The sequence below is a fragment of the Polyodon spathula genome, chromosome 4 (genome assembly GCF_017654505.1).
Source record: "Polyodon spathula isolate WHYD16114869_AA chromosome 4, ASM1765450v1, whole genome shotgun sequence".
NCBI lineage: Eukaryota > Metazoa > Chordata > Actinopteri > Acipenseriformes > Polyodontidae > Polyodon > Polyodon spathula.
The window spans coordinates 82991591-83013462 of NC_054537.1; the positions used below are offsets into that span (position 1 = coordinate 82991591).

Consider the following 21872-nt stretch of genomic DNA (forward strand, 5'->3'; position numbering starts at 1 on the left):
AGGCTTTTTATATACAAATGTTTATTTGTAAAAATATACGTAACAGTGTAAGAATTTACCCCTAAATACCCTTAACTTAACCTCATTGCCAAAGGCAAGTATTTAATAATTAAATGTCAATATTTATTTATATTTCACGCTTTTTATATCTAACAGCCAACCCCTGCCCCCCTATAGAAGTGTTCAGCTGGAGTAAATTTAAACGTCAGCTTTCCTTCAAGTTACATTATTTAATAAAGGGCCTTCTTGTCCAGTAGTTCCTCACAATTTAAGGCTGAACTTGGACAACAACTGTAGTTGGAATCTAAACCTCAAGAGTTAACGATGCAGAGCATCAGTAACTAGCACACTAGTTATTTTCTTCACTTTGTCAGGCTGTGATATGTGGTTATATACTAGATTAGAACATGTGATAATAATGTACTTTGTAAAAATGTAAATAAGCACTGGCAGAACATTTGTTTTAATGTTTATTTTCTAACATAAAAAATAAAAAAAAATGTTAGGATTTTTTTTCTTCTTTTATCTATACAAATGTTTCTTTTATTCACATTTCTTCAAGTAGCCAAAATCGATCAAGAATTCTAGAAATACAACTTTGCCATTGCTTGGAGAAATTTCTTCTTCCTTTTCTGGGCAGCAAGCTGTAGCACATCCTCTGGGTTACTGGCATTTAGTTCTGTTTGCCCAATAGCTTTGATCTAAAAACATAACCAAGCAAATCAGCAGTAACATCTTAAAAGTATTTAATTTTGTCAGAAAGTTCAGTGGAAACATTTAAAAATGCATAAATTAATCATCTGTTAAGGCAAACAGGAATCAGTAATATTTTCAATATGTATTATATTTTTTTAAACCCTTATTTCTGGTATTGAAATACATTCACTTATTTGTGCAGACCAGAATATACTTTCAATAAATTATTAATTTGTTTTACTTTTACATTGAAATTGAATGGAGGCCACATTTACCAAAAATCAGCACTTAGGCAACAAACTTCACGTATGGCCTTCATCAAGTCTGACACTTAAAGTCTACATTGGAAACCTAATGCTGTATTTTAGGAGACTACTGCACATTTAACAAATACACAAATCACTTAACTTGCATGTTATAAATAAAAATGGTTTCATATAAAATAGGTTTGATGTTAACAAACCTTTTCTGTTGGTGTCACTGTCAGTATTAGACAGCTTCATAAATATACAATTGTTAAAATAGTTATTTAAAAAAACTGAATATAAAATAATACTTACTGCTATTTGTCTTTTTTCAGCCTCTCCTCTTTTATGATGTATATCTTATGTTTTCATCAAGGAAATATTTAATAAAAAGCATACTAATTTCTGAAAATCATAAGCAAGGAAGGGAAGACTAGGGCTTTTTAATTTCTTGGCCAGAAAAGGATTTCTAGAATCCAAACAAGGCTCGTGGGGAATAAGAAATATAACATGCTGCATCTACCAGGCACAGCTGAATATTTGCTCCAATTAACTTTATTTTATTAACACGTGAACTGCACTCACACAACATCCCAGTCACCAGGGATATGCATCTCTAGCTGGGGACAATAAAATCGACATCTATAAAGGCAATAACAATCCAATATATTGTAATGACCTGTAATGCCAACCATGGAGACTACAGCAGAAAAGGGTTAGGCAAAAGTGAAAATGTCTAGATATATTAGGTATCCAAGAATGAAAAGCAAAACTATTCATTAACTCATTTGGAAAGTTTATTATCCTGTGCACTACACTCCAAATGAAATCATTTCTTAAATATATTACAGTAGGAAGCAAACTGTGTTCTTATTTATTAGTATTCGGTTTATGAAAGAACAGCGATATCAATCTTGCCTCCTGGATCTTCATAAGAAAAGGATACGAGTCAGATACTCCAGAATGGTCACATCCCAGATGTAGTCATAAAATGAGTCCATGGCATCATGACTGAAATACAGTACAGCAGACTGAACCAGTTTGAACTGAACACGGGTTAGATTATTTGTCTTTTCTTTGTTTTTGAGTCTCAATTTATATTTTGTCAAAATTAAAAATTGTATGATAGACCTTTGGTAACTTAAATATGCTCTTAGTCAGCGCTCCAGGTAAGTTTTGGGTCACCGAATAATTCACCCTCCAATTTAAACACTGCGTAAACTATTCTGGGTGTGTAAAACGCAACATTACCTTTTAGTCAAAAGTATTTCCAATAAATACAGTACAGACTTTAAAGCTACCTTAAGGAGTATGCATTAACTAGAGCGTTACATGTGAACTTAATGTTAATTTGAACTACTGTACAAAACTTTGAAGTCCTGCTTTAATATAATAGTCCGAGAAGTTGCTACTTGGTATAGTTAGCTACTGCGTTCACCGAGTCTTCTCCCACTAGTACTAGGCTGTTTTTATAGCTGTTTTCTGTAAATCTTCCTTTCTCAGTCTCATGTGCTCTCCCTTTCCAAATCGACAAACACCCTCCCAAAAAAACTGTCCGAAAAATATTAAAAACTACCGATACTGCACAAATGCAAATAAAGAAACGATAATACTGTATTCCTTACTGCTAGCCTTTTCTACTGAAACCCGTACTTACTGGTCACATGTTTCTGGCAATTCCCAGGAAGGCAACAATCCATTCTCTAGCTACCGCAAGAAGCTTGTGCAGCAAAATTGATATGTGTATTCTTTATGCACTCAATTTAAATATCACGTGTAACATTTATTTCAACTTGTAAAGCCCCCAGTACGCAGCTTATCTGGAGCGCTGCTCTTATCTATGGTGCTTACACAGCCACTGATTTCAGTAATAATTACACTCACCTGTGTGGAAATCGACAACCTTAAGATAAAATGGACTATAAATCAGTTTGGACTTCTGGGGTCCACATTAGCCAAGGTCCTCATTAGCGTGATCATACAGATATTAAATAAAACATATATATATATATATATATATTATGTATATATAATAAACATATATATATTATATATATATATGTATAATTCATATGTATAAAAAGATGATTCCAAAAACAGTCCTACCTGCTTTGCTCTTGTAAGGCCTTAAATGCAGTCATATAGTCAACTTCCCTGAGAAATTGACAAAGTATTGCCACCTATACAGAACAGAAAGAGGAAAGGCACTTTATGCAAAGTAGCACAAGCAAGTAATTGAAATTTTCAGTAATGAAAACCCCACCAGATTATTATTAGTAAGTAAAATCACATGAAAGATATCACTGACTAAAATAGTTTATAACATATTCTGCCAGTACACTCTAAGAAGAGAGGTATATACATGTTAGTTATGTAGTACTTTTAAAGGCTTGCAGAAATGTGGTACCTACTTGCGTGTGGCAATTCAACAGAGAACAGCACTTAATCATTCTCTTCAGAACCTGCAAAGAAATTAGAAACTTTGACCCGGGTAGTTAAATAAACATGCTTGATGACAATATTCCATCGCCTAAAATTCAAAGGGGAACATGGCCTTAGCTAAATGACGACAAAGCAGTATGCAGGGATGGAAGCAACACTCCTATTCCACACTGTAGCCATCCCAGGTTTTACTTTGATCTTGATTTGCTACATTATACAGGCAACAAGCTCAGGTGTTCTATTTACCTCACATTAGAACCAGGATCAGACTGCTATGAAATGGGAGTCTTATTTTCATCCATGGTATGCAGTGGCTAAGCATGCAAATGGATAATATATTGGGAGCCCACAAGTTGATATTCAAGCTGAACCACTTACATTGGTCTTCTAAACAAATGATAGGAACCACCCCCCAAAACTAGACACCCACAGCTAGAACGCACTGGACATGCATTCTTCAAAAGGAAGCTGTCCCATTTTCTTGATCTCAATTCAAGTGTGTTTTTGTTGGTATAATAGAGAGGCTCTCAAACTGTTCAAGGGAAGGCGCAATGGCTTTCCCTGCCACGCCCTGTTTTATTAAAGATTAAGCTTCCTGACGCTGTAACATACACACTACCAGTTTATAATAAAAGCTATTGCGCTAGTTTGTCTAGTATCTACTTCATTTCAAGTTTCCCCATCATGACTATTGTGTTTCTGAGATATAATGTCTAGATTGAGGTTTGACCAAATTATTTTCACTTGTGTGCACATAACATTTATTGTTTATCCTGTACTGCATTTTAAACTGACACATACAGCAAGAGAAAACTACCTGATCTGTGTAGACGTCTGGAGGTACAGTCTTATTGAAAAAGTCTGAACAGACAGCACCAGCTTGAAGGTAGAAGTGCAGAGCAGCAGAGTACTGATTGGTTACTGAAAAAAAAAAAAAAGCAGACATACAATGGTTGCCATTTTTCATGAGCACGAATTAGAATGCATGCATTATAATCACAGCCTTTAAACCACCTTTCAGTCATGCAACTCTTAGTGAGGTAAAACAAAGTCAAAGCATGCGTTTACAAAGTCTTACCAAAATAAATATCAGCCTGTGTGATGAGCCAGGAGTGGTTATTTGGGTTCAGAGTCAGGGCATAGTTGACCAGCTCCTTCATTGTGATTGCAACAGCTTCCACATCTACAGACTGCAAGCTGTGAAAAGCAAGCAAGCAGGGCTTGGTCAAGGATAGGAGGACCGGGCATATTTCTACACAGGAGTAAAGAGGTGGCATTCTTTCACTGCAGAACAAGGACGCAGAATCAATATCCTCATTAGGAAGCTACACTCATTGTTGCGAGTTAGAGGCTAAAATAAATATTTAAATTCAAGGAGATTATCATTAGGATAATACAAAATCAGCAAAAGCCTAGAAACATGCTGCACAGTCCACTTCCATTAGGTTTAAAAAAAAAAAAAAACACATGCTGATACAGTTCTGTAAACAATATTAGGGCTCAAGAAGTGATAAATAAAATCATTTCTTAAGTTTTTAAAACTAAAACTGCACATGATTTAATAATGTTTGATGCATCTGCAACTCAAGAGTTTACCCTGGGTAGAGAAACTTGAAATTAAAGCAGTGACCAGAAACAAATGTAGTACTTTGGTACAAACCATTTGCTTTTGAGAATTTGTTGGGAGGCTAATTCCCCCTGAAAATGAAAAATCTTAGCTTACAAGAAACACCGAACAGTAAGCAGAACTCAACCTAACTACACTGGTGTCTGAAAGATACGTAGGTGTTCACACTGAGTACAGGCAATAAATAATATCCTAACAAGGCTTACTTAGGCAAGGTTGTTGGCCAAATTGACAAGTGTTCGGCAGTAACTTCATTCACAATGTCATCCTGAAGAGAGAGAATTTTTTTTTTAATTTATTTATCCTTATTTAAATAAAAACACTGAGATTACAAGCATTGTTTTCAAGTGTGACTGGGTTACCAATGTAGTTTTATAGTCAATGTATGTAAGCAGCATACATATCCCTGGGGTAATATTAAAATAGGTAAGATATCACAGGTGTTAATGACATACATCCACAGAATGTAGATCACATGTTATCAGATTCATAGAGAACAGACGTACAGGCATATTTCTCTCCAGAGTGGAATAATAAATATTGATGGTATAATACAAACCCGAACAATGCTATGCAGCCTCACAAACAAGGAGATTAGGGTCGTCAGAACTAGTGGTTCCTACAAAAAAAAAAAAAAAAAAAAAAAAAAAAGCAAATCATTTAATACTTGAAAAATAACCTTTAGTTCTGTTGATACAGTAAGGAATAGTTATGGTTTTGCCCCCTCTGTATCAGAATCCACCAGGCATTATATGAGCCTGTAGTACCCTAGTATAAAGACTCCTTTCAAGTACCCCCTGGTTCCAAAGAAATCACATGACAGTGACCTTTCAACTCTGCCTGCCCTCTGGTAATAGTGTTAAGAAGGATGGGTCCAGCACTTGAAAGGTTGGCACATCAAAAGGAGATCGCCACTAGGATACTAGGCACAGATAACGCCAAGCGGAATCTGAGAATCACTGTAACGATCATAAGGGAAAGGCGAATAAATAAACAAGATTACATTTGATGCAACATAACCTTCAATTCACCTGAACCATTGCTAAGACACATCTTTAATATTTCTGTATATTCAAAGCAGTCAAAAGCAGACAAGCAGTTCCAACCTCCAATCAAGTGGCTGTACCATGATCATAACCTACAGCCTTGCATGTATGTACAGTAGACTTTTTTTAATAAGCACTGTAGACAGAGAATTAAACACTCATGTTATTGCTCCACTGCACATAATGGTTAATATTAGAAGTTGATTTATTACCAACTAACAGGCTTTTAAAATTATACTGAACACTTTGACCACTTACCCTTAGCTTCCTGATGAAAATAATAAATTTGTTCCTAAAAAAACAAAAAACATGTTTTTTGCTCAATGATAAACATAATATAACAACAAATAACATTAATTGGTTATGACCAAGACACCAGTTTGCTTACCCCAGAAGAAATAACCCTCATCTGTACCTCTCTCTATAAGCTTCTATCCGACTGGTGCTATGAAGGACTGTGATGACTGCACTGATGTACCTACCATATTGTGCCAGTACACAACTTACCGGGGCATGATCCCCAGTGTGGACTCTCTCTGCTTTATAAGACTGACTCGCCCATCATTGGCTCGTTTATGCTGGTTTGATAGACTGCAGATTTGAACAACCACTTCCCAAAGATCCTTAGCTGTCCTCCGACTCTCCTTGGGGCCTGGGAGCTCCTTACAGGTGGCAGCCAGAAGCTGACCCAGCTGTGAATGAAAAAAAAAAAAAGAACTGATACAGCAGCAAAACAAATTAAAACATACAGTAATGTAAACTGGATACATCTTCATCTTGAACAGGATTAAGACATTTATCTGGATAACTACACTAAGAATTCCTGAGCTCCTTCCCCACTGGCAACTGTTTATTTTGATTTGGGAAATACTTTTGCGTCCTTCTCAAACTGATTTGTTAGCTCTTTTCTTTTGGAGAGAAGCAAATAGACAGCAATTGTCAAAATGCAATCTGATGAGGTGCAAGTAGGAAATATAAAAAAAAACTGCTACCATTGTGCATATAATCCACCTTTCGTTTAACGTTTTGTTTTCTTGTTTCTATTCTGTATTCTTAAATGTAATTTTCTTGGCTTGATTTGAGCCTACACTAATTTGACCTAATCTGTTCCCGAAGCCAATCAATAATAATAATAATAATAATTTTTAAAAACGTACAGTTTGAAACAGACATTCATCCTCAAAGTTACTGGAATAATACAAATACATTTTATGTGGTTAATAAATCTTATCTTAAAATTATACAAATGATTATATACTGTATAGTAAAACAACATTAGACATTAAGTTTTGACAGCGGAAATCCATTATAGGTCACATTTATAAAAAACAAAACTAAACTGATATATCACAATCAAAATGTTTAAACTGACCATGTACTGAATCTTGCTTCTAAATATTTATGTCTTGAAATCATATAGCTGTGTGAAAGGGTGCCTTTGCAGGGGTGATGTCAGAACCAGGAACAGAAACCAAAAAACGCTTTTGCTGGCGGGTGAAAACTGAGCCGTGCACTCAGTTTATTTATTAAATACAAACAAAAACAGTTTAAACAAAACACACAAACCAAACAAACATGGATGAACCCAACAAACAAGTACCGCGCTGGCACTTCCAGCACATCATAGCAATTGTTATTATTTTATTTTAAATTAACTCTCCTCTCTCTCTCACCCGTTCTCCACTTCCCAATCACACAACCCTGAGCGAGTGCTTCGTGCATCTATATATACAATTGTGCTGGGATTCAATTACCCATTAATTATTCACTTGAATCCCAGCAGGTGAATTAATCTTTGTACTCCCGTGCTCACATATACCCACTTGAATACGCACGTGGCGTGAATTGTGCCATCCTCATGTCTAAATACAAATTACACTTTGTAACATTCGTGCTCATAACCCATATTTATATCCTGTGTATTTTATACCTAACACAAACATTAACACACTACATAAAACACAAATAAACAAAAAGGGGCGGGACACTCTGCCACAAGCTGACAGCAAAAGATGTATTTTTTTCCACCTGAAGCCCTTACCTTCACATATGGGTTTTTGTGTACAAGGGATGTTGGAACCTGCAGAGTTAGATATTCATTCTCTCTCCAGTTCAACATGAATGCAACTCCCTCCTCTCCTACAACCTGGCGAAGTGGAATATCTGTGAAACAGAAATTGTGCGTGTGAGACTAGGGTGTGTGAACTATGCATCAGCTTCCAACAACGTCTCACCCGAAAGACGGAGAACAAGGAGGTTAAGTCACTTGCTCGGGGTCACACAATGACTCAGTGGCTGAGCTGGGATTTGAACCGGATACCTACTGGTTGCAAGCCTGTTTCTTTAACCACTGGACCACACAGCCTCCATATGTCACCTACATGCATACAATCGTGGTCTTCCCCAGTGTTTTCTTACCGTGAATCCTCATCTCCAGATATCCCCTGACCCTGCTCACAAGGTCTGGAGGAGGGCGCTCCCTGCTGCTCCCAGCACCAGCTTCATGCACGCTGATGTCCAGGAGTAACATTTCATTCAGCATTACCTGCCGCAGTCTCGGAGAAAACTCTGTAACCAGCTCAAGACAGGCAGAAAACAGCTGCCGGGCATGCACAAAGTCCTACAGGGGACAAAACACACACTATTCAAAAGATGCATTTCGTTTGTATGCACATCACAACATTTTATAAATTTGAATAATCAAAACAAATCAGACATTGTTCTTCCTTGCTATATCAGTTTGCAGGCAGCTACTGATTAAGTCTTCTCTCCAGAATGTTAGTTGGGGTAATTTTCTGCTTATAATTTATAATTTAACATTGTCCCCCTATACAATGTTAAAATAAAAAGCAGAACAATGCAAGCAAAAATAAATAGTGGTAAATAAATCAATCATCACACACTTTCCAGCCTGGATCAGATGAGTAAAATTGTTATCTGGGGCCCATAGGCTTACTTTTAGCAAATAGCTGACCTATTTACTTACTTGATAGTTTTGTATTAGGATTTCTAAGCAAATTAAAATGTATTATATATTTACTCATGCAGAATCATATTTTCTTTGCTCTTTATCCTACTTAAAAATCTGTGCCTGTGGCTCTAAAACTGTAGCGGTTCAATTTAAATTTTCTATAAATTCAAAATGGCTTTACTAGATATACATTTTTTATGTTTTCTTTCATACACCGGTTTCCAAAACTTTTGTTACAGGACGAAACCTGGCATCTAAACAGTATAGCCATATACAGGATCAGATTCTAAGTTCTACCAAATCTTGCCTCTAGCTTGGCAGGAGATAGTCTGGCAACACACTGATATAAAAAATGGCTATTAACAGCAAAGCATTTGGATATGTTGACATTTTTTTCTAAAAATAAGCCCTGAATTGCAGTAATGTGCTTGCTTCCACATGGATTAAAACAGCTGTAACTTTCCATTACGTAATGAAGACCTGGACATTCACAAATATGCAGAGTCCAGACACCAAAAAACATGGCAATACCGGGGCGAACACTCATACTATATGCTGTATTAGAACAAATGGCAAGGTTTCATCAGAGACTTCTGATCTAACATCAAATGTGCATATTTACTGAAAGCAGTTGTATTGTAATGTACTGTAAAATCATCTGGTGAAATGTAAAGTTTAAGGCAATCTGCCCGATAGCTGTATCTAGTGTCATTGGGTGGTAAAAATACCATTAAAAAAACAGTATTACCAGGTTAGACAACAATTTTGTAATCTTTGATGCTCATAAAACACAAACGTATACATGCCTGACGGATACAGCAGGTCAACTACTCAAAGAGGACTACAACGGAATTAAAGATCCTGTAAAGAAATGTAACAACAAACCAACAGCTGACCTTGATTGCCATGCAGTGTAAACCCTTAGCCATGAGAATGTAAACCAAATCCATGGTAAGGTGATCCTTAATGCCCAAAATCACACTGCTGTAATCCGACGGAACTTCCCACTGGTAGAAAGGACAATAATACAAACATGAACATGTAAAAAATGTGAAGCTCAATGTTTATAGCAGAACCCTATATACACTTGACATTATACTGTGTGTATGTGTATGTAAGTATCACGTTCATTGATGGGATTCTTGGGATCTGGTTGGAGCCATTGCTGAAATTTAATCTGCATATTGTAAATCTCTCAAAGAAAATAGCTTTAAAAAAAAAAAAAAAAAGAAAAAGGGGGTTTCTTTTTCGACAGTGAAAAAACTTTACACTTCAAAGTAGAAATAGTGTTATAAAGAGCTGGATTTTTCCTTTGTTTGACTATGGTGATGCTTTATTTTTACATGCCTCTGCTAAGCAATTAAAATGGATCAGCTAAATGAAGAATAATGACTGATTTTAAGTAGGTTCCTAGAATTATCGAAGTGTAAATGTTTCTGATCCCAGCTTGCGATTGTCTTTTAGAGTGCTGTTGTTTTTAGGGATGTGAAATTACTGCTGTCTGTTTCTGGTCATCTTGCCAGGACATCTGTAAAGGAGGCCTAGGTCTCAATCCTTTTTTTTTTCCTGGTTAAAGAATGAATGAATGAATAAATAAATATACAAAATAAAGGCGTAATTGGTTTTGTTTTGTTTTGTTCATAAGGAGCCCACAAATGTTACTTATGTTTGAATGAAAGACTAAATTAAATCCAGTCTCAGTTCTTGTGCATTATAGTTTGCTGTTAAACTCTTTCATGGATTGACGTTGTTCTGTAAAAAAAAAATCACATTTACTAAAATAAAAATAATAAAAAATTCCTATTGAGCTTATTTATTTTTTTAGATTCAATGCAGAGCAGCAGATTAAAAAAAAACGTTTATGTATATATATATATAAACTCAACACCTTGGCTTAATTCAAAGATTATCCCTTATTTTCTCCATATAAAATATATGCATTCTGCCTCTTCATTCTTTAATTCAACATCACGCTTTACCCGTAACTCGACACTTGTTACCAGTACCAAAGGGATAATAACTATTAAAAAGACTAGTGGACAACTCAACACTGTCGTTTCACATGACTGACCTCTGACTGCAAACGGATCGTTCATTCATTCATATCTACCAAGTGCAGCTGGGTACAGCGTCAGTTCATAATGAGCGAGAAGTGAAAAATGTGTTCTTGTTCAGTTGGCTTTAAAGCTCAGGTTATTTGGGATAACAAACTTGTCAGCAGAACTTTCGAAGCGCATATTTTTGCATTCAAAACAATTGACAATGTTTGATTTCTGTGTGAAACTAAGTTGTTTATTATGATTATTTTGTTCACAAAGTTAATTATGTATAATGTACATTTGCTAACTTTTGCTATTTAAGCCATCAAATTGGACAGTACAAGCCAATACCGAAAAGTATAATCAACAGTTTGTTCACAGTTCGATCTCCAGGCTATGGGGCGCATCCTGCACTCCATGCAGAGCGCCTTTACTAGATGCGCCACTCGGGAGCCCCTGGGAATAGGTATTTTTTAATAAATTAACAGTTAGTACGTGGATTTTTTACCTTACTGGAAACTCTCCAGAACTGCCGCTCCGTCATGCCGTGCAACTCAATCAAAATCTGCCGAATCCTCCAAGGATCTACTGACAGGATCAACTGATGCTCCAACTGACCTATGTTAACACTTGCTGATGCTACAAAAACAAAGGGATGTTAGTTTAATACAAGTTTATTCATCAGCTACTGTCTTATCTTAAATTTTGATATTATAAACATCTTTGATCATCTCAGCCAATCAGGTGCTGAACAGAAGTCAATATGATACGGTTCTGGTTACACTGATAAAGAGCTCTCTTGGTTTATGTGTCTCTTAATGGAATCACAGCCTTATTAACTATTGTACAGTATTATGTCCTTTATCTTATGTCTCCAGTAAAACAAGTTCTGGTAGACTCAAGTCAGTTGCCAGTGTATGCGAGCACACATTATTAAACCTTCAGAATTTTGAAGAACTCATTGATTTGTATCATTAGTAATCAAAAAACATCATTATGGATTACATCATAACTTGTTTTCGTTCAATGTGCAGATCACCTGGTAACATGCCTAGTCCATTGTTGAACACACATAGTGTTCTAGAAGGAAAAAGACTGGAATTTTCTGAATTATTCCATTTGATCTCAGTTCTCATTTGGATTTGATTAAAGAAGGTTTGTTTGCCAGAGTTTCCTGGAGGAAGCCTGTATTTTTTTATTCCTGCCTCTTCAGCCTGTTGGACAATTCCCTCAACAATGTGGTCATGTACTCGTATGAAGTTAAAGGCTTATTTTTTGTGTGCCACTTCCCACATTTCAGGTGAAGTCACTCAAATTAGCTGCTTAAATTAGTGCCTGTGCTGCTGCCTGTTACTTTATATATTACCCGAAGAGGGCATCTTGTCTGATTGAGCAGGAGAACAGCATCCTGATGAAGACATCTAACAAGATAGACCACTGGAATTATAGTTTGTCGAAGCCAGAAGACTCTGACAGAAAGAAAAGTTTCCCAACGTGTAGTGCATACAAGAGACTATGGGAGCTGTGCTTCAGCACCTCCTGCCTTGGACTGCCTTGATTCCTACTCATGCCGTCTGAACACTATTCAGCCATTGAGTTATGCAAGAACCTCCTCTGTCCCCTCCTTTCTAATCTTCTCTGAAGCTGTAGAGCAGCCACCTGTATACAACAAAGCATGGACCTCCATCCGGGCTGGTACTGCTAGAGGAAAATCCACATCAGCTCCTTCTATCCTGTCACCCTTTAAAGATGTCGGGATCTGAGAATGTAATTTGACCCTGAAAGCGCGCAAGGAGGATGACAACTTTTTAGTGATCAGCAATGAATTGCATAGCCTTGACTACCAGAACATGCTCCCGATGAAGTCCTTCTCGGCTCCGGATGTGTCCCAGTTTCAGTCTCTATCCAATGTTAGTGTTGAGAACATCAACATCACATAGCTGGAAGAAGAAATCCTGAAGTCTGCTGTGGTAGGCACTTCAGAGGCTTTCCTTGGCTCAAGTGGAGACATGTTCTTGCACCACCGGATCCCACAGAGTTCAGATCCAGTGGCACAGGTGGAGCACCTGTTTCTGGCTGGAAAAAAGAACTTGAAAAAGGCCTTGCAGTGTCTGGAACAAGCCATGGCATTGGAGAATAATCCACTTGAGGATCCAGATCATTTCCTTGACTCTCTGGCAGAGGGGCTGTTCTGCAGTTACAATATAACCAATTGATGGAGCAGCAGGAGGGCTGGATGTCAAATCTTTGCTGGAAAGGGCCATACTTGTCCTCAAGCAGCTCAAAGAGCTGGAGAGAGATTTGATCATGAGCCCCCTACCCTGTAACCCTTAATGAAAAAGACTGGCTAATCCAATCTGCATTATCACTACTTACCAGGAAAAAAACAAACAAAAACACTGTACCTCTACATTTTATAATAAATATGAATCCCATATTAAATGTTTATCATATTTTTCTGTAATTAAACAATACATCCTTTACAATATAAAAAATATAATTGCTTTTTTTTTTTTTTTTTTTTTTTTTTTTTTTTTATAAACTGAAAAAGTTAAAAAGGAACAAAGTATGAAGTGACCAACACATACTTACTATCTTTGAAGACCTGGTTGACAATAAGTAGGGAGAGGGATTTGTCAACAATATACAATTCATTGTAACACCTAATTTCAGAAATGCAGCTTTAAGATAGGGCAAAGCGGTATTATGCAAAACACTTCTGATAGAACATTAAATTGCGATATATGCCATTATTAAAGATGCCTCAAGCTGTAACCACTGGACTGCACTGCCTGCGCTTCCTGCCCTGCCAAGTTACTAACCTGGAATATCATAAAATGAAGTCAGTGGTTTGGTGCAGAGGTTGATGCAGGAGGACCTTTTCCTTATCTGGTCGATGAGTGTCTTCCTTTCATCATCTTTCAGCAGAACCATTAGGAGCTCATGGGAAGAAATCATGAAGACAAACTGCAGGTCCTCCAGACTCTGACACAGGTTCCTGAGTCAAACACATGCAGTGTTAAATAATAAACCAATGCTGACCAGTACATAATGAGAGAGTCTGGGCTTTGTGAAACATACATGAGAGACATAGTACTGTGTGAAAAAACACACACAAAAAAAACATCGGGAATAGCATTACCATTTTCTGTCTTGCACAAAATATATCATTTATTACAAAATCGCAGGGTAAACTACCTTACCAATTCTAAATTCTGAAAACAAATACATTTTCATCAAAAGTATTTTATGATACATGGGTTTACAACGGGAATAAATTCAGCCATTGTAATGTTTTTCTTTATAAAATAAATGACCAACTACGTTACAAATCTGTCATGGATCTCACTTACTTTAAAAAGGCTGCCATGTTTCTTTTAGAAAAGTCTGAAAGATGCTCAATTTTTAATGACCTTGTGCACACCTATATAAAAAAGCAAAAATAAAATAAAAATAAATTCAGAACACCACATTTCAATACAAAGCTCCACACCGAAGGCTAGCGATACACACAGTACATTACATGGACTACTCAACTTGTGTAAGAGATCAAATCTCACTATTTTCCATGCTTTAACCTTGAAGACACTTGATTGAACTGACCCAAGAAGTGAAACAGCAACCAAACTGAGTACTACTTTTTTTTTTTTTTTTTTTTTTTTAACTAGTGTAGTACAAGATAAAGAAAATACATGTTTGTTGTAGAAAATACATGTTTGTTGTTTGTTGTACATGTTTCTCACAAAACTGCTCAACTGAGACCTACAGTACTGTATGGAGAGAACAGAAGCCCATGAGAGTTCAGATTAATGAAATTACAAACTAAAATGTTATAGAAATACAGATTTAACAAACCAAGCTCTTACCCTAACAAACGCTACAGCAAGCTCCTTATTCTGCAGACTTTTTTGTTTTATAGAATTCATTTTCACTCTAGAAATCCATTTAACTTACCACCACTCTGTATTACGCTAAAAGCAGTAAGAAAATGGTCTTGGTTATTAACCCTTTAATGGACAATCAAGGGACCGCACAAGCAAAAATGACTCCAGATAAGAAACCGCATTTACCCTTCAAGAAGCACTCCAATATCTCTGAACATGCGAGTGATCCCCACCGACACTCACAGAATCTTAGCTACCGGTAATGCTTAGCAGAAATGAAGGAATATGTCCCATATATACATGGCCGAGAGGTTACGGTGTGTCAGCCATCCTAAAGTCAAGGTGCCGTTCTGCCTAGGGATGTCATATTTGTGATAGAGGTATGTATTGCGATACAAGACCAAAAACACAACAACTCACTGTGGTTCACCAAGTGGTTCTTGAACGAAGAATAAGTGTGTTTTATAGTTGGTATTAATGTATATTCTCTGTATCTCATTTATTTTTTAACAAAAATAATCCATCATAAAATTAGCACTTGTTCTTATTATACAAGTAGCCGAATTGATTAACCTATACCTCACCGGGAAGAGCCATAGGTAGCTTTAAACATTTTACAGCACTGGGACACACCCCTGGATTTCTATCAAACTCCTATTTTGAGGGATAAGCCCTGGATGGATATCCTTCAAATCTGGTGGCTAATGAGGTCCAGGCTGCAACATCTTATGGGCAGCCTTTTAAACCTCTACAATTTGAATTGATACTTGCTGTATGTTTATACTTAAGCTAGTGTCCAGAAGGTGTCATTGTGTTTAGAGCAAAACACACAGCCCTTACCTCCAGAAGAAAGTCAATCTTCTCTTTTGTTGGTTTCAGAAGCAGCTGCCTGAATTGGACACTGACGACTTGACCTTCCAGGACATCACGCACTGCATTGCAGGCACAAATCTTATAACATACTTCATTCAGGGCTTTGTTCCTAGGCAAACATGATAACAATCCAGAGTTTAGTGTAATTGCACATAGGAAAATATAATGCGCTTAGCCTTCTTAATTGCTTATTAAACACAACGTTAAAAATAAATAAATAATTAATTATATTTTATATTATATAAATATATATATATTATGATATATATATATATATATTGAAATATAATTGAAATAATAATAAAAAAGTGATTTTTTTCAATTCATGTCCCACCTTCCTGACTTCCATCTATCATTGATTCGTTCTGAATACTTTAAACCTGCCCCAACTACTGAGTGACAGCACATTCCTACATTTCTATTGGAGATTCAGTTTGCGAGATTTAAAATAAGATTACAATCAGGATGGAGGCTTGTTAGCGAGAATTAACGCTGTATTACAGTTAAGATACGAAGGACTTAAAACAGAATTGTGGCGAAATGTACAAAAATGCCTACACACAAAAACCCCAGAAGATCGTGCCCGTGGCCACAGGGATTTCATTGCGGAAGACAGCAAAGGAAAGAAGGTACAACTTAAGTGTGCAAGTACTGTTGAGTTACGATTATACATATTTAGACAGAAAAAAAACTCAAGTATTTTGGAAAGTAACCAAAAACACTAATTTCATACAGTATATCAAAAACGAAAGCCCCGAAAAAAAAAAAAAGATTTACATAGAACTCGAAAAAAGCTAAAAATAAGCACTGAAAAAACAATTAAATAAACCCGAAAAACAGAAGCCCTAATTATATTATGCAAAAATGTTGACTATAAATCGTTTTTTTTTTTTTTTACAGTTTGATTTGAGTTATATAAAACAGCTGCTTCTTCCAGTAGTGCAAGGCCTTATCAAGATGATTAAATCCTTTGGCCATTCCCTTATTGCTGTTCATGCAAGTTAAAACAATAGGCATCTACACTTGAAAGTTCAAAATATACAGTACCAGTCAAAGGTTTGAGTACACCTGCTCGAAACCAGGGTTTTCACGATTATCTGTTTTAAACTGTATAAACTTGTCTCATTATATGATACATGTACTTATATAAGCTGATAATCGTAAGTGAATTGCATTCAAAAATGTAATTTTTAAATGAAAATGTAAATCTTGTCAATTTCAATGAAATGGTCACCCAATGCAAGGGGATTTCAGTCTGAAGCCCAAGTCAGTTAAAAGTCTGAAATGTGTATAACACAGTGTTACAACACTGGCCCAAGTATAAAAGTGTCTTTGTTAGATGTTCTCTGAGTTAACTAGCATGTTACCTAATTAACCTTTTGTTACCAATTATTGTTTTATACCAATTGTTACCATTGTTAAAACGCCAGGATACAACCTGGTCCGTTTTTAAACAGCGCATGTAAAATAAACAGCACGTGTGAAAATAAATTGGACCTGACGTGCCTGACAGGCGCTGAATAAATGGACTGCTAAGGGTTAACAGGGTCCATGATTACTATAAATATAGGTAGCATAGGCACAAGTTTGTCATTCCTGATGTAAGAGAGCAGAAAACGGCAAAATGCGCTGTTAAGCAAAGAAAAAAGACAGTCTGTAAGAAATGAAGGTCAATCTTTAAGACAAATCGCAAGAACTCTGCAAGTGTCTGTAACTGCTGTGGCCAAGACCATCAAACGATTTGAAGAAACTGGCACTCATGAGGACCGAACAAGGTCAGGCAGGCCAAGGGTGACCTCAGAATCAGAGAACAAGTTCATTCGAGTCTGCAAAACCGGCGAACTGGACGTTTGAGGAGTGGAAGTGGGTCTTATGGACCGATGAGTCAACATTTGAAATATCTGGATCCAACCGCCGAGTATTTGTAAGATGCAGAGAGGGTGAGCGGATGAGTTCTGCATGTGTGGTTCCCACTGTCAAGCATGGAGGAGGCAGTGTTATGGTCTGGGGTTGCTTTGCTGGTGACAGAGTTGGTGATCTTTACCAAGTCCATGGCAAGCTTAACCAGCATGGTTATCATAGCATACTTCAGAGGCATGCCATTCCATCAGGATTACGGCTAGTTGGGCAGTCCTTCATTCTTCAGCAAGATAATAACCCGAAACACACGGAGAAGGAAAGTGAAGGACAACTCAATCTAATGACCTGGCCTGCCCAGTCTCATAGAACTTGTAAGGGATGAGAAGGACAGAAAAGTCAAAGCAAAGCAGTGCCCTACATCTCTGGGAATTGCTGCAAAAGAGTTGGGAAGACATGCCGGGTGATTTCCTGCTGAAACTTGTTAACCGAATGCCTCATGTTTGTGAGGCTGTTATTAAGGCAAAGGGTGGCTATTTTGAGGAATCCAAGATTTAGGAGACAATTTTCAATTTTCTTGAACATTGCTTTGATACGCCTTATGTTTTGTTTTGTATATTGTAACATGTGTTTTCATTTTCAAGTATTTACAGAAACGTATACCACGTAAAACATTGTCAATTATGAAAAAAAACTACTTTCCAGCAAGTGTACTCAGACTTTTGACTGGTGCTGTATTTTGCTCAGCTAAATCATTAATCTATTGGGTATTATATACTCCATTGCCTTTGACCAACATTTTGTAAAAAGATTAGATCTGTCAATGCTACCATGTCCTACTTTTTCTAATATGCTGCTTGCTGAAAGTAGTACCTTCTCTTTGTACTTGGGTAAATCCAGGTTGATGCATGTCCCAATATTAATCGAGATGGCTATCATATTAGACACAGGAATACTAAACACTTCACTCTCGGATTGAACACTCACCCTTGCTCAGCTTTCTGGAAGAACTCTCTCAAAACTGACTGCCTGAAGTGATTTGGTAGACTGAGGGCCAGGTTGTCTTCAAGAAAAATCTCAATGAGCCCCTAATGGTGTGGTGAAAAACAAATGTATCAAAAAGATATCACAAACAGCTAATGAATGTTTGTGGCTCTACACTATAACAAAGCTAAGTATGAACAACAAGAAAATAAAAATCCCATTACCAGCAAAGATGTTTTTGCACATGCCCTTAATGACTAATAAAGCACAATTCATTATTTATAAAAGCTGTTATTGGTTTAAAATGTCTGTATCAGATTGAACTTCCCACCTTATAATTTCCTGATCTGATGAAGCTGTGTATCTGGGTCATTGGAGTCGACTGCATATCACTGGCATCAGACAATCCAGTCAGGACACCACATGCCTGGCAGTAACCTGCTAATCTCTTCTCATCAATCCGACAATGCACTGCACCATCGCCAAGCTAGAAGAGAATGGGCAACAGTCACATAAACATGAAGAAAAACATGTTTAGATAAGGGTTCAGTACATACAGCTGCACTGGCATCATCCACTGTAGGCTGTCTATTTAAAATCAAAGGCCACTTTCATGGTCAGGATTATTAACTGAGCAGAACCTATTAACGCTTTCATGATGCTGACCAGACCCCGAAGGGATTGTCACTGATCACAGAACTCATTTCAATTGACACGAAATGAAACTCACACTTCAAAGACTAACAAGACCCACTCATTTTGAAACTGATTAAGTATTTTTTTTAATTTAATTAACTACTTCTAACCAGTAGGAAACATATGCTTTACAACGCTGTTCAGATCGGTGTCGATATATTTTGACCACTGCATTATTATTGAGTTTTAGAAATACCTTGGAAAGCAGCTCTCTGGTTTTTAAGAAATGCTCCCTGGCCTTTTCATAACAGGGTGGATTTGTGCAGCCTTGCTGAAAAAAGACTGTACCCAAGTCATAGCGAACCTGAGAGAAATAACAGAGTTACTGACACCCAGCACAGTCAACTATCAAATAAGGGCTATTTTAATCTAACTTACAGTGACAAGGTGTGCAATACATTAATCAATAAATAGAACCAGCTGCATATTATTGTATTACTGTGCTACCACTGTAATGCTATAGCAGGGAGCAATATGTAAGGGACAGTGCCATTGGAGTAATGATAAAATAACTGCTATTACAGTAGCCATGCCCACACTGCCTTATAACCTGTTCCCTGGTACAGTGAGGGAGCAGTGTAATAACTAACTCAAGGCTCATATGTTCCACTGCATACCCCACGCTTAGCATATTATTGGTAAATTAATGTTACTAATAAACAATTCTGCACCACAAACTTTTGGGTAAAAGTTTACGCTGTTATAAATGAGTCTGTCTATTAATACAGAAACAGTAAATGAACTGTAGCATGTTATGAACATTACAGGTGGTTGCAGTGGTATACCTGACAGTGCAGTTCATCTGCACTTATTCTCAGCCCTGCAGTTGAACACTCTGTCTCCCCATTTGCAGTGCAGGGTTCAGCTGCCAGGAGATCCAGGGTCCTCATTGTGTGAACATAGAAGTCCTTCTTTATACCCAGCACACCCTCTAGGACCATGATGAAGTCGTCTGCCTGCTCTTTAAGCTGAAGGAATAACCACAGCTGTCAGGTTTTCGTACTAAAAAAATTGATAGCTTGATGAAGAACGTAAAAAATAGAATTCCAAGCAACTGCACAGACACAGATAATATGTCAGAATAGTCTGCTTTTATATGGTCCAGAGAGACCTGGAGTCTAGAACCAATGTATAATCAGAATGTTGTGGATTCCTCCCAGATCTGAAGAGAACAGCCTGCAGTGGAGGACATTCCCTTCAGGTCTTTCTTATGGACACGGGGAGAGCATACAAAGATCTGGGTTATATTTAGATTGTAATGCAATCATAATGGCATTTTCCTACAGGTCACGACTTTCAAAAATATTCATGTGCTTCAGATGCCAGAACAAATTCACACTCCATTCACAAGCATTTTATTCTGAAGATATTTAAATCTTACTCACCACTTTTAAAATGTTTTCTGTTAATTCTTTTTCTTGCTGTACATGATTTAACCTACCAAAGAAGTAAACAAGAAAAACTGGCATTATGAAAAAAAAAAAAGCATGGAAACTCTGTAATAAATGCAAAATTTAAAAGAAAATTGCACAAGCTAGTTAAATTGCAGGAAAGAAGAAATAAAGAGTACAAGGACCAAAACATACATGTTCATCTGATGAGGTCCTGGTTTGGCCTGCTTTATAGGAAAACTGCTCTGAACTGTTGTCCGAATAGCCCTGTAAAAAACAAGACATTAAAAATGCACTTCTCTATTACTGGTAAAAGACATCAATAAATCAGCACATCTTACCATCTGTTGTACAAAAGCACAGCCATAGCGGTCGTGGGAGGCAAGGTAGAAAGGTCCAAATCCACGTGCTTAACGCCAGGAGGTACTTTACTGACACACAGCAGTTCATTTACAAGCATGTTCAGCACTGCGATGGACAAACTAAGAAAAAAAAAAACAGTGTACATACATTAAATTATAAAACAATATCCAATTGCAACGGAAATCTATTCACATACATGGTATGAAACATTCTTCGATTCAAATCAGGAAAAATAAATAAACAGCGACGACTGCTTAATTCTGGGTTTGCTCCATATTTAAAAAAAAAAAAAAAAAGACGGTAATGTGCCTAAAGTAGTAAGAAAAAATGATATATTTTCATCTTTCATAAATAAATTGTTTGCCCTTGAACAAAGTTAGAGGCCTGCATGTTGGCACTTTGACCTCAGTTTGTAGGTTTCTCTCCAGTTTTCCTGATTTACTGTGCAGATTGATTAACAAAAATAAACAACAGACGAGATCTGGACGCTTGTTTATCTGGATGCTTTCAAGGAAATGGTGGCATCTCAATGAATGAGATGGGACAGCATATCACTGGAGCCCATTTATAGTGGATGCTCTAACTGTATAAAGTGAGAACCAGTCCTTCGTCCTATACCCCTTTTCCAGCACGTCCAAATTCCATTTCAAATGGGCGGCCACTTTCAGAGCCAGAAGCTTTAAGGTCCGATTCCTCCTGTTATCAGCTGGAGGCTGGACCTGGTTCTGCTCATTCACCGAGGGTTTGGAGGCCTGCTC

At 37.0% G+C, this 21872-nt stretch overlaps 1 protein-coding gene across 3 annotated transcripts in view; it reads right to left on the reverse strand.

Moving 5' to 3' along the window:
- Window positions 1-497: 497 nt before the first annotated feature.
- The window catches only part of ints8 (integrator complex subunit 8), a 23406-nt gene continuing 2031 nt past the window's right edge, over window positions 498-21872 (reverse strand). For all 3 annotated transcript variants that reach the window (XM_041248773.1, XM_041248774.1, XM_041248775.1), the window contains exons 3-28: window positions 21733-21872; window positions 21093-21233; window positions 20947-21018; window positions 20746-20797; window positions 20146-20328; window positions 19557-19664; window positions 18996-19151; window positions 18668-18768; window positions 15791-15932; window positions 14420-14490; window positions 13889-14064; window positions 11575-11705; window positions 9924-10034; window positions 8475-8676; window positions 8098-8219; window positions 6564-6748; window positions 6315-6348; window positions 5570-5629; window positions 5217-5278; window positions 4462-4580; window positions 4201-4304; window positions 3353-3403; window positions 3048-3121; window positions 1888-1952; window positions 1257-1300; window positions 498-701 (exon numbers count right to left, since the gene is read on the reverse strand). The exon at window positions 21733-21872 is cut by the window's right edge and continues 35 nt beyond it. In XM_041248773.1, coding sequence (XP_041104707.1) covers window positions 585-701; window positions 1257-1300; window positions 1888-1952; window positions 3048-3121; window positions 3353-3403; window positions 4201-4304; window positions 4462-4580; window positions 5217-5278; window positions 5570-5629; window positions 6315-6348; window positions 6564-6748; window positions 8098-8219; window positions 8475-8676; window positions 9924-10034; window positions 11575-11705; window positions 13889-14064; window positions 14420-14490; window positions 15791-15932; window positions 18668-18768; window positions 18996-19151; window positions 19557-19664; window positions 20146-20328; window positions 20746-20797; window positions 20947-21018; window positions 21093-21233; window positions 21733-21872 — 2823 coding nt within the window. In that variant the 3' untranslated portion in view covers window positions 498-584. The remainder of the gene's footprint in view (window positions 702-1256; window positions 1301-1887; window positions 1953-3047; window positions 3122-3352; window positions 3404-4200; window positions 4305-4461; window positions 4581-5216; window positions 5279-5569; window positions 5630-6314; window positions 6349-6563; window positions 6749-8097; window positions 8220-8474; window positions 8677-9923; window positions 10035-11574; window positions 11706-13888; window positions 14065-14419; window positions 14491-15790; window positions 15933-18667; window positions 18769-18995; window positions 19152-19556; window positions 19665-20145; window positions 20329-20745; window positions 20798-20946; window positions 21019-21092; window positions 21234-21732) is intronic.